Source organism: Cebus imitator, unplaced genomic scaffold, assembly GCF_001604975.1.
Source record: "Cebus imitator isolate Cc_AM_T3 unplaced genomic scaffold, Cebus_imitator-1.0 Scaffold7, whole genome shotgun sequence".
NCBI classification, from domain to species: domain Eukaryota; kingdom Metazoa; phylum Chordata; class Mammalia; order Primates; family Cebidae; genus Cebus; species Cebus imitator.
This window is the reverse complement of record NW_016107322.1, coordinates 1,188,436-1,202,095: the sequence shown is the minus strand read 5'-3', so window position 1 is coordinate 1,202,095 and position 13,660 is coordinate 1,188,436. Positions and strand designations below refer to the sequence as shown.

The 13,660-nt window shown below is 34.7% G+C and overlaps 1 protein-coding gene across 3 annotated transcripts in view; it reads left to right on the top strand.

The window, feature by feature from the left end:
• Positions 1-13,660, top strand: part of NCAM2 (neural cell adhesion molecule 2) — a 545,360-nt gene that overhangs the window by 343,830 nt on the left and 187,870 nt on the right. For all 3 annotated transcript variants that reach the window (XM_037742419.1, XM_017539495.2, XM_037742422.1), the window contains exon 8: positions 1,139-1,284. In XM_037742419.1, coding sequence (XP_037598347.1) covers positions 1,139-1,284 — 146 coding nt within the window. The remainder of the gene's footprint in view (positions 1-1,138; positions 1,285-13,660) is intronic.

Genomic DNA, 13,660 nt, shown 5'->3' with positions numbered 1-13,660 from the left:
TTTTTAAATCAGGATTGCAATGAAAAAGAAAATAAAGATTTTTTGTTTCTGGTATTTTCATCCTTTCAAGTATAAAATAATACATGAAATTTTACATGTTATGTTACTGTTGTAATCGCCTTTGTGTAGTAATATTGAGCAAATTTTGGTTGCTCTTGACACAAAATTGTATGCATTTTGTGCGAATATAAATAAATCTATTAAAGTTAATGAAATAAACAATGAATTGTTAAAAATTCTGTATTCTCTATTTCTGATACCAGGAATGTTATTTTCTGAGTTTAAGAACAACTTACTCGTGTTTCTTGGTTAAATGTATTAAAAGATATAAAACATGTTAAATGTATTAAAAGATATAAAAAATAACTCACACTGAAATAATATGTACTTGATTATATCCATTTTATATCTAAACAAACAAAAATTTAGGAAATTCAGATAACTCATATTTCAAAAAATAAAGCTCTCTGGAAATATATAAGTTTACAGTGGGACATATTTTAATATAAAGATAATTAAAATTAGTGGATGTAATGTTTTTCTTTTTATGCAAGTCATAATTTAAAACATTGGTTATATTGCCTAATACATTATTAAGTAAACTGAAGTCAGAAGAAATCAATTAGAATCACATACATAAGTAACATGTAAATATATTTACTTAGTAAATGTTTCAGAATTTTATATAGTTCTACTTGCTACATTTTCAGTATATATTATCATTTACTTCTTTGGTGAAATTGTTAAAACTTAAGAGAGAATCAAACCAATTGTGTGTGCATGTATGTGTTTAAATATATTCATATGTGTATGCATATGATTTTGTGGCTTTAAGAGAGGAAAATAAATAATGAGATGGCTTTTGGCAAAATTTGAAACAAATTATAATTTTAATGTTGGTTTCTAAGCCACCTCAAGTTACTTTTTATTGTGATAACAGATGAGTATTATTTCCTAATTTTTTCCCTACAGTATTCAACTGTCCTGGCATGTCTGGAAAGCAAAACAGGCCACTGTAATTACTACAGAGCTAGTAATAGCACACTATACTAAAGCAGACTTTAAGGCCCATCATGACTTGTCTGAGTAGTAATATTTTCCTCTAATACCTATTGAGTAATATATATATTCTTTACAGTACAGCCTCACATAATACAGCTTAAAAATGAAACTACATATGAGAATGGTCAAGTCACACTCATATGTGATGCAGAAGGGGAGCCTATTCCAGAAATCACTTGGAAAAGAGCTGTGGATGGCTTCACGTTCACTGAAGGTGATAAGGTAACAGCATCTCAATGTGTAACAGTTTCCATTACCATGCAATTTCAGTATTTTCAATATCATTAAATCTCAAATTAGTCTCCAATTTGTCCAGTAACTTCTAGGAATCAAATAAATAGTTTAATTTTTTAAAAGGTAACTAACACAATGTTAGCCTAACAACTTCAGGGGTGGGAGAATGTCAATGTGAAATATTTAAAGATGTTCTTTATTAAGTCACAAAAGTTTAGGCTACTGGTATTATTAGCATTGCTTAACTCGACTTTTGTTATACATTGAATCTATAAAATGTGTTATTGCAATTTTAACCCCTGCTGTGTAAGTATCTGCCCTTTGCAAATTCACTGACCATGAGATAATTACTTGGACAAATAATATAGCCATTCTAAAAACAGGAATAAAGATTTATAAACCAGTACATTCTCCTTTAAACCTTGGCACTTTCAGTTTATTAAAGACGTGATTGCATATTTAGAAAATACTGTGGTGAATGATGAGTGTTGGAAGGTTCTGCAAAAAAGATTTACTTCAAATTTAATGTGTTTTCTACTTAGACAGGTGTCAACAAACTACAGTTCATAGGGCAAATTTGGCTTCCAGCCTATTTTGTAAATAAAGTTTTATTGAAACTAAAGCAAAGTAAATTCAAAAAGTCTGGCTGTCATTCAACACTTTACCGTTTAGAACTGTCCTTCTGCAGTGTAAGTGTAGGTTCTGCTTTCATATAATTTACAATCTAATGTAGAGAAGTGCAAACAAATTGCAGTATTGTGATGACCTTTAACCAGAATGCATTCAAGGTACTTAGAAATCAATGGAACATTACTATATGTTTCACTGTACTTCATGGATTTTAATTATTATGTTATTTTTCACACCTATTCATATAAACTTCAAATACAAACAAAAGAGAAAGGAATAGATAGTGAAGTAATGATGAAATGATAGTATTGGCAATTTCACCTAAGTGAAGATTATAAAATTAGGTTATTACATTGCTGTTCTCTACTCAGTGTTAAAGAGAACCCTCCTTTAAATTTTTTTTCATTATTAAAGTTATTTATGTAAAGAGCCTGATTTCTAAAGTATTCATACAGCTCAATATAACTTTGATTTATTAACATTGATATGCTGCAGAGAGCTTCTCTGGGCACTGGGGGAGAGAAAACACAGCAATTGTGAGTCAGTGAACTCAGTCCTGACCTGTTAGAGCAGAAAGAAAAACAAGACCTAATTTAGCTGACACCCAGTCACAGAGAGACCATTTAAACCAGCTCTAGCCAGAAAGAAATCACTGATCCCAGTGGTACACACTTGAGTGCCTGCAAACCTCATCACTGAAGATCAAAGTGCTCTGTGTTTCCCAGTAAACTTGAAAGGAAGTGTAGGCCATAAGGACTGCAACCCTTAAGTGAGTCCCAGTGCTGAACTCAGACAAGAGACTGTGGGGTGGGGAGGAATGTGACATACTGATACACCAGCTGGGGTGGCTTAAGTAGTGCTGGCATCACCCCTCCCCTAATCCCAGGTTTCTCAGCATGTGGCTTCAAAGGAGACCTCTTTCTTTTGACTGAGGAGAATAAATAGTGGGGAGGACTGTCTTGAATCATAGATACCAGCTCAGTCACAGAAAGGGCAACTGTCAGAGTGGTGAGGACCCTGTTCCGTGTCCCTATCTATCAAACGATGTTTCTATAATAGACAAACTCTAGGCCTGATGAGAACACACTGCCTTACATGAAAGGACCCAGTCCTGGCAGCATTAATCTCTAGCTAACTAAAGAGCCCTTAGGCCCTGAATAATCCACAGTGATACCCAGCACTACGTCAAGGATCTTGGTAAGCCTCTGAGACTTGCTGGGTCCAAATAATAGCATAGCCACAGGGGGTAAAGCATGAAGTGGGCTCTTAGGGTGCCCCAATCCAAGTCTTGACTCTTAGATGGCATTTCTGGACCTGCTGTGGGCCACTGTCCTGAAATGTGAGTGCAGGTCAGCCAGCATTCACCACAAGCTGACTTAGGGTCCCTCATTCTAAGGGGAACCTCAGTGTAGCCCAGCAGTATTCATTGTGGTCTGGGGTGGTGGTGGTGACAGGGTGAGGCTCCTCTGCCTTTGGAAATGGGAAGGAAGACTGGGAAGAACTGCATCTTATGGTCTGAGTGACAGCTCAGCCACAGCACCGTAGAATACTATGTAGACTTCACAGGTTTCTGACTTTTAGCCTCTGACTCTGGACAGCAGGTCTGGACCCACCTGGGGCTTGGGGGACCTTGCTTTTCTGAAGGGAGGGATGCAGGCCTGACTGGTTTTGGCATCTGCTGATTGTCAAGCACCAGAACCTTCAGCGAGCATGGGCAGTAGTCAGGGAGTTGTTACAACAGGCCTTTGGTGAGACTCGGTACTGGGGTGGCCTGAGGTCTAATACAGCACAGTCATACTGCTGGTGGCCACAGGAGTTCTTTATGTCACTCCTCTCTCAGCTTTATGTGGCTCAGAAAATAGAGTGAGACTATGTTTTGGAGAAAGTGAGGGAAGAGAACAAGAGTATCTGCCTGGTGATACAGATAATGTTCCCAGATCTTGTTTAAGATTAAGGCAGTACCTCTATGGGTCTGCAAGAACCACAACATTACTGGGCTTGTGTCCCTCTAAAGCAAATACAGTTTAGATCACAACACCCAAGGCTTTCAAATGTCTGGAAAGCCTACCCAAGAAGGAAGGTTACAAAAACCCAAATAGTGAAGACTACAATAAATACCTAAGTCTGTAATACCCAGACACTGAAGAACATCTACTAGCATTAACACCATCCAGGAAAACATGACCTCATCAAATGAACTAAATAAGACACCAGAGACCAACTGTGGAGAAACAGAAATATATGACCATGTAGACAGAAGGTTCAAAATAGCTGTGTTGAGAAAACTAAAAAAAAAATCAAGAAAACACAGAGTTGAAATTCAGAATTCTATCCGATAAATCTAACAGACTGAAATAATTACAAAGAATCAGACAAAAATTCTGGAGCTGAAAATTGCAGCAGGCATATTGAAGAATGCATCAGAGTCTTTCAATAGCAGAGTTGATCAAGCAGAAGAAAAATGAGCTTGAAGACAAGCTATTTGAAGATACACAAAGGTGGAAAAAGAAAAAACAATAAAAAGAGATGAAGCATGTCTACAGGATCTAGAAAATAGCCTCAAAATGAAAATCTAAGGGTAATTCTTCTTAAAAAGGACATAGAGAAAGATAGGGGTAGAATAGTATTTGCAAAGGGGTAATAATAAGGAGCTTCCTAAACCTAGAGAAAAATATCAATATTCAACCACGGGGAGGTTATAGAACACCAAACAGATTTCCCCGAAGAAGACTATCTCAGGCATTTAATACTCAAACTCTCAAAGTGCTAAGTCTGTCCCACAGACTCTGGCTGAGTGAAGGATGAAAGGAGTCCTCAGACACAGGTATGGGGACTGCCACAGAGTAAACAGTCTCGATAAGGGGGAGCTCCTTGTATTTAATCAGTACAGACATAATGCTGAAAGCCGGGAGCCAACACAATCTGGGTAATTAACATCATTGCTCCCAGTTACAGGGAGCAGTCCCCTGCGCAGATGATGAAAGGTCAGTTTCTGGACAACATAAGTAAACAATCCTTTTTAGATAATCTCCCCTGCATTTTCTTGCACCTACTTCTGGCCCTCTGCCTCAGGGTAGGACAGCTGCCTTCAGCTTATTCTCCCCCAAAGCAGTGCAGAGCCTTCTGACCTTTCATAAGGTCTGCTTCTTTCCATATAGCTTCTTCTTGCTTCATTTATAAAGACTAACATAGACTGAAAATGAAGGGGTGGAAAAAGATATTCCATGCCAATTAAAACCANAAAAAAAAAAAAAAAAAAAAAAAAAAAAAAAAAAAAAACCAAACAAAACTAAACAAACAAAAGTCACTATACTTATGTTAAATAAAATACATTTCAAAACAAAAATTATAAGAAAAGACAAAGAAGATAAATATATAATGATAAATGGGTAAATTCAGCAAGAGGATATAACAATTTTAAATATATATGCACCCAACATGGGAGCACCCAGATACATAATGGGAATATTATTAGGACTGAAGAGAGAGGCCCCAGTACAATAATAGCTGGAGACATCAACATCCAACTTTCCACATTGGACAAATGTTTCAGACAGAAAATCACCAAAGAAACTTCAGACTTAATCTGTATTATAGATCAAATGGATCTAGATATTTATAGAACATTTCATCTATAGGCTGCGGAATACACATTCTTTTCCGAGGCACATGGATCATCCTCAAGGATATATTATATACTATGTTATAAAACGAGTCTTAAAATATTTTTAAAAATTAATATCAAACATCTTCTCTGACCACAATGCTATAAAACTAGAAATTAATAATGAGGAATTTTGGAAAGTACAAAGATACATGAAGAATGAAGAAATTCAGAAGGAAATTGAAAAACTTCTTGAAACAAATGATGATGGAAGCACAGCATACAATAATCTACGGCATACAGCAAAAGCAGTACTAACAGAAGTTTATTACTAAAGAAAGCTACATCAAAAAAAGGAAAAACTTCAAATAAACAATCTAATAATAAATCATAAAACATCAAAAAGCAAGAGCAAACCAAACCCAAAATTAGAAGAAAATAGATAATGGAGAACAGAGCAGAAATAAATGAATTTGAATGAATAAAAAAAAATACAAAAGAACAATGAAATGTTTTTTTTTTTAAAGTTAAACAAAACGTGCAAAGCTTTAACCAGACTAAGAAACAAAGAAGATAGAAGTAAATACAGTTACAAATGAAAATGGAGACACTACAACTGATACTGCAGAAATTCAAAGCATCATAAGTGGCTACAAAGGGCAACTATATGCCATTAAATTAGAAAATCTAGAAGAAACTGACACATTTTTATACAAATACAACCATCCAAGATTGAACCAGGAAGAAATTCAAAACCTGAACAGACAAATAACAAGTAATTAGGTTAAAGCTGTAATAAAAAGCCTCTGTAAAGAAAAGCCTGGAACCTGATGGTTTCACTGCTGTATTCTCCCAGACATTTAAAGAAGAACTAATCCCAGTCCTACTCAAACTATTTCCAAAAATATAGGAGGAAAGAATACTGCCAAGCTCATTCTGCAAGGCCAATATTACTTTGATGCCTAAAATAAAGACACATCACAAAAAACAAAACTACAGGCCAATGTCTCTGATGAATATTGATACAAAAATCCTCAACAAAATACTAGCAACCTAATCCATACATACATTAGACAAATCATCATGACCAAGTGAGTTTTATGGATTTATCCCTGGGTCAACATACACAATTCAACTAATGTGATACTTTATCCAGGATAAAAAGCATATGATCATTTAAATTAATGCTGAAATAGCATTTGATAAAATTTAACATCCCTCCATGATAAAAACTCTCAGAAAACTGGGAATAGGAGGAATATATGTCAACATAATGGAAGCCATATATGACAGACCTACAGCAGGTGTCACACTGAATGTAGAAAAACTGAAAGCATTTTGTCTAAGATCTGGAACACTACAAGGGCTCCCACTGTCACCACTGTTATTCAATACTTAATACTTGAAGTACCAACTATAACAATCAGACAAGAGAAAGATATAAATGGCATCCAAATTGGAAAGGAAGAAGTCAAATTATCCTTGTTTTTAGATGATATGGCCATATATTTGGAAAAACCTAGAGACTTCACAAGAAAATAGAGCTGATAAATTCAGTAAAGTTGCAAGATACAAAATCAACCTACAAAAATCAGTAGCATTTTTATAGGTCAACAGTGAACAATGTGAAAAATAATCCAATTTACAATAGTCACACATAAAATTAAATACCTAGGTATTTACTAAAGAAGTGAAAGGTATGTATAAACACAGATGAAAGAAATTGAAGAGAACGCTAACAAATGGAAAAATATTCCATGTTCATGGATTGGAAGAATCAATATTGTTAAAATGTCCATTTTACCCAAAGCAATCTACAGATTCTATGCAATCCCTACCAAAATTTAATGACATTTTTAGCAGAAATAGAAAAAGAAAATAAAATTTATGTGGAACCACAAAAGAGCAAAAAAAAAACAACCAACCAAACAAACAAAACAATACTGGACAAATCACATTACCTGGATTCAAATTACGCTACAGAGCTATAGTGACCAAAACAGCATGATACTGGTGTACACAGAGATACATAGACCCATGGAACAGAATAGAGAACCCAGAAACAAATTCACACAATTAAAAGTGAACTCATTTTCAACCAAAGTGCCAAGAATATACACTGGTGAATAGTCAGTCTCCTCAATAAATAGTTCTGGGTAAACTGGATATCTATATGCAAAAAAATAAAACTTTACACCTGTCTCTCACCAAATAAAAAATCCAATCAAAATGGATTGAATACTTAAATGTAAGACCTCAAACTATGAAACTACTACAAGAAATCATTGGGAAAATTTTCCCAGACATTGGTCTGGGCAAAAAAATTTTTAAGGAATACCCCACAAGCACGGGCAACCAAACCAAACATAGACAAGTGGGATCACATCAAATTCAAAACCTTCTGCACACCAATGGTTACAGTCAACAGAGTGATGAGACAACCCACAGAATGGGAGAAAGTATTTGTAAACTACCATCTAACAAGGTATTAACCAGAGATCAAACAATTCCACAGGAAAAATATATAATTATCAAATCAAAAATGGGCAAAAGATTTGAATACACATTTCTCAAAAGAAGACATACAAATGGCAAACAGATATATGAAAAGGTGCTCAACACAATGGATCATCAGAAAATGCAAATGAAAACTGCAATAAGATATGTTCTCACCCGAATTAAAATGGCATGTATCCAAAAACTATGCAATAAGAAATGCTGACGAGGATGTAGAGAAAAGGGAACCTTTGTGTACTTTGGATGGCGAGGTAAGTTCATAAAATAACAGTGAGAATAGTTTGGAGGTACCTCAAAAAATCTAAAAATTGAGCCACCATATGATCCAGCAGTCCCACTGCGAGGTATATATCCAAAAGCAAGGAAATCGGTATAACAGAGAGATATATGCACTCCCATGTTAGTTGCAGCACTGTTACAATAGCTAAGATTTGGAAGCAACCTAAGTGTCCGTCAGCAGATGAAATGGATAAAGAAATTATACCCAATGGAGTACTATTCAGCCCTAGAAAGAGTGATACCCAATCATTTACAACAGTGTGGATGGAGCTGGAGATCATTGTGTTAAGTGAAATAAACCAGGCATAGAAAGACAAACATCACATATTCTCACTTATTTATGGGATCTAAATATCAAAACAATTGAACTCAAGGACATTGATAATAGAAGGGTGGTAAGCAGACGATGGGAAGCATAGTGGGTTTGGGGGTGGTACTGATGGTTAATGGGTAAAAGAAACAGAAAGAATGAATAAGACCTGCTATTTGTTAGCACAACAGGGGGACTATAGTTAATATTAACTTAATTGTACATTTTAAATAACTTAAAATGTGTAATTGGATTATGACTCAAAGGCTAAATGCTTGAGGGGATGAATGCACCATTTTCTTGAAGTGCTTTTTTCACATTGCATGCTTCTATCAAAATATCTTATATATCCCACAAATATATAAACCTACTATGTACCCAAAAACTTAAAAATTAAAAAATAAAAGATTTAAGAAGAATCTAGAATCTTAATGCTATTCTCACTGTAAAATAAATGATTAACTTAAGATAGTAAATAAATATTTTGAGAGTTTATCTTCAGTGATCATGGGTTAAAGTTTAAATAACTGTATGTGTTATTACTAACTACTCCATGTTCCTAATTGTTTTTATTTTATTATTGGGCACAATTTTATACTACAATCCAGGCCAGCTTCAAATAGTGATAGAATTATATTATTTCACACAAATGCTACTGGGAAAAAATGTAGGCCTTTTAAAAGAAATTTCTTGTATTTTACTGGTTTCTGATGCTAATAACTTTTCATTGCTTTGAGGAAGATATTGAACAGTTGACGTGTGCATATGAATATGCCATAAACATCCTTACATAATGTGATAATATCTTCAAAACAACAACAGAATTCATAGTGGTTAAAAACAGAACTATTTTAGACTAACGACTATTTTTATCTGTAATCCGAAGCATCTTATGTACATGTAAAATAATATATATAATTTTTAAAACTGTTCAGATCAATTTCAGACATACATATAAGGGTATCTATTTTCCTTAGAAATATTTTGCAATATGATTTCAAGATAATATTTTGTTCTTCATTTAATTGAGTTGGTTGTCACTAACTTTTAATTAGTAGTTTATTTTAAATTTCTAAGCAATTTATTTTAGTTATAACTCAAATAGTATTGGTGATATTTCCATTAAAATATAATTGATTTACAGTAGTAGGGCTATCCAAAAATGTATTAAATTGACAGCTTAATCTTTCCATAGTAATATAGCTTCTTCTTAAGATGCCTGTGTGTATACAAATTGGAAATGCTGACCTCTTTGTTTAATTAATGTCGTGTTCTTAATTGTGATATTTAAATGTGTATGATAAAGTTTAAGACCAAACCTAAGCTATTGCCACAAAATATGAAATAGCCATGAATTGAAATTTTGAATTGTCTTCTACATACTGAGCAATCTGTTGTTTTTATTCGAAACCTTTATTAAATTATGCTTTTTTTCAAAGCCTTGATCTGAGGTATATGTGAGATTGTATGTTCAAAGTGTTTGAACATAATTCTGTCACATGATAAACACCCACTAAATATTGCCACTTTATATAAACATCTCTCATCTTTCTGTTTGTTTGTTTTGTTTTGTTTGAGATAGAGTCTCCTTCTGTTGCCCAGACTGGAGTGCAGTGGCATGATCTTGACTCACTGCAGCCTCCACCTCCCAGGTTCCAGTGATTCTGCTGCCTTAGCCTCCAAAGTAATTGGAATTATAGGCACAAACTATAATGCCAGCAAAATTTTTTATTATTAGTAAAGACAGGGTTTCATCATGTTGGCCAGGCAGGTCTCAAAACACCTGACTCAGGTGAGCGTCCCACCTCAGCCTCCCATAGTGCTGGGCTTATAGGCTCTCATCTGTTTTTGAACCAAAGTTGTTTTGTTTTTGTTGCTCGCATGTTTTTTGAGACAGGGACTTGCTCTGTCACACAGGCTGGAGTGCAGAGGTCAATCACAGCTCACTGAAGCTTCAATCTGCCAACTTCAAGCATCTTCCCACCTCAGTCTCCTGAATAGCGGAACTATAGGCACATAACAGCTAATTTTTTATAGGTTTTTATTTTATTTTATTTTATTTGGTTGTTCCTGTTATTGTTTTGTACAGACAGGATTTTGTCATGTTGCCCAGACTGGTCTTGAACTCCTGGGCTCAAGGGATCCACCTGCCTTGATCTCCCAGAAGGCTGGGATTACAGAAGAGAGCCACCTTGTCTGGCCCAAAATTTATGTAGATTATTCTTATTATCATTTTCCTTGATCTGTAAATGTTAGTGTACATGGAAATGAAAGATATTGATGAATCATAATGGGAAGTGTCACACAGTCATAGCTTGATCCTGACTTTCTTGCTTTTGGCGTGTCATTGACCATGTTAGTTCTCATCTCTGATTTCAGTTTCTGCATGTATAAATCAGGATATAAAACCTACCTGAAAAAAGGTTCTGAAGATAAAATGAGATTACATGTAGCAGTATCTCAGACATGAGCCAAACAAGTGGAAAGTGTTATTTTATATTATTATTAATATTATTATTATTATTTTGAGATGAGTCTCACTCTGTCACCCAGGCTGGAGTGCAGTGGCACGATCCTGGCTCACCACAACTACTGCCTCCCCGGTTCAAGCAATTCTCTTGCCTCAGCCTCCTGAGTAGCTGGGATTACAGGTGCCTGCCACCACGCCTGGCTAACTTTTGTATGTTTAGTAGAGACAGAGTTTCACCATGTTGGCCAGGCTGGAAAGTATTATTTTCTATTATTCTTGGAAACATCCTATATTTATTCAGTATTATACATACTGTTATGTTGTGATTAAATTTTTCATAGAGAAAAATAAATATGCTAACTGTTTCAATGAATGCTGTCACAAAAGGGACAAGATAAACATTTTCATGAGCATAGTCACATGTACTTTATGATGGAATACCATCTAAAAACAACTGAATCTTCTACCCCTAGTTGTCAGAGATTGTGCTTCCTTTTGTAGCTATAAAGAACACTATTCTAAAACAATCTCTAGCAACATTAATTCAATAATTAATGTATCAGGTTTTACCACACTAAATTCCAGACCTTGTGACTATATATCACATTCCTCTTGGAAGGTGACAACATCAGAAGTCTGCATTTGGCTTTCATCATAACCATCTTATATTTGCCTTCCTTCTCCATCCATACAGGGGAGTGCAGCTGAGGTCTCTAGCTTCCTATGCTAGATAAGGATAGATTCTCAGGCTGCTGTTAAGTGATGAAGGCTAGTTTCTACCTATGAGACACAAAAAATCAGAATAGAAATGTAGATTTCTTACATCATCATCTTTTTCCTGCCCTTCTTGCACATCTGTCTTGACTAACTCCAAATTATCCTCTGTGGGAAGTGAGTCGTTTTTTTCCTTCTTTGGGCCATTGTACACCTTTCACATTTTATAGCAGTATATACAGATTTGGAATTGATTCTTCAACATTCTAAGAAGTACCTAAATAGGGCATTAAGGTAGGCAAAAGAGATTATGTTGTGCTCCACAAAACAATGTTATTTAAGAATGCTTTGTTCTTCATCTATTTTTCAAAATATGTTTTTATATCATATGAAAAAACTGGGTTTTTAGAAACATTTGTCTAAAAATATTATGTTACCTGTCAAATTTGGTATTAAATTGAAGTAAAAAGTTCTACTAAGGGAGTGATTTTTGCCTCTAGGATTATTACAAAATGATAAACATAACAGTAAGTAAGTTTATGTATATGGTTAGAATGTTTCATATCATAAATATAAAGTGCTTATTATATTATCTTGCAGATGACATCTCCCTTGTGTCATTTGTCATATCTTAATATACAGAATCTATAATTATTTTATTCCTGTTATACTTGTCCTACCTAGTAAATTATAGACCTATATCCACTAGAAATTAATCCCACTCTACACTGAATAAGTATTTGAAATACACAGCAATACATTATGACTCTCTTAAGGCAGCATTTCTCAACTTCGGTCATTTGATAACCAGCTTTATCCCTTTTCTGTATTCACGTGCTGCCTGAACGGATACATGTCTGCTTTCTTCTTTAAATTGAATTGTTTCTATTTATTCTTATCTTTGCCCAAATGTTCAGTGACATTAAAATTATGATACATATGCCACTTATATTTTTAAATGTACATTAATATTAATACAAAATATAAAACAAAATTGTTTTTCAAAGTAATATCTAACCTCAGCTTATCCACCCAACCTCCAGTGGTTCACAGATCACATTTTTAGAAATTCTGCTTTTGTGTCCAAACATATTTTGAATTAATGTGATACAAAATTTAGCTATGAAATATTGAGTGGGACATGTTTAAAGATGTTTCAATTAGGCCCATTTTCCATCTTCCTATTTGTGGGTCCCTGTACTTTTCTCCAGTAAATGATATGCTTCACTTCACTAATGGGTACTGAGTTTATTCACAAATCATTGTAACAGAAACTCATTTAATTCCACGTCTTAGCACTAAATGATTCTTTTAAGATGATGCCAATAAACTGAATAAATAAGGCAGAGGGATTAGCTTTAAAGGCAATTTCATCTTTTTTTCTGCTAAAGTAAAATAATAAAATGCTGGCATTGGTCTGAATCTGGATATCCTGAATAATTTGTAATCAAAATAGTAGTATTTTCTGTTCTTTTACATTCATTGAGAAAATGTGATTTTCTGTGTTAAATAAAATGACTAAACAGGTTCAACATTAACTTTTGTACCGTGAATCTAGTTTTACTTTCCGTTCCTTCCAATAAATAGATATATTAAAACTGAAAATTAAAATTATTTTGTGACCGAGCATGGTGGCTCAAGCCTGTAATTCCAGCACTTTGGGAGGCTGAGGCAGGTGGATCACTTGAGGCCAGGAGCTCAAGCCCAGCCTGTCCAACATGGTAAAACCCCTCTCTACCAAAAATACAAAAAGTTAGCCAACCCTGGTAGTGTGTGCCTGAAGTTCCAGCTAGTTGAGGGGTGGGGTTGGTGGTGCTGAGGCAGGAGAATCACTTGAACC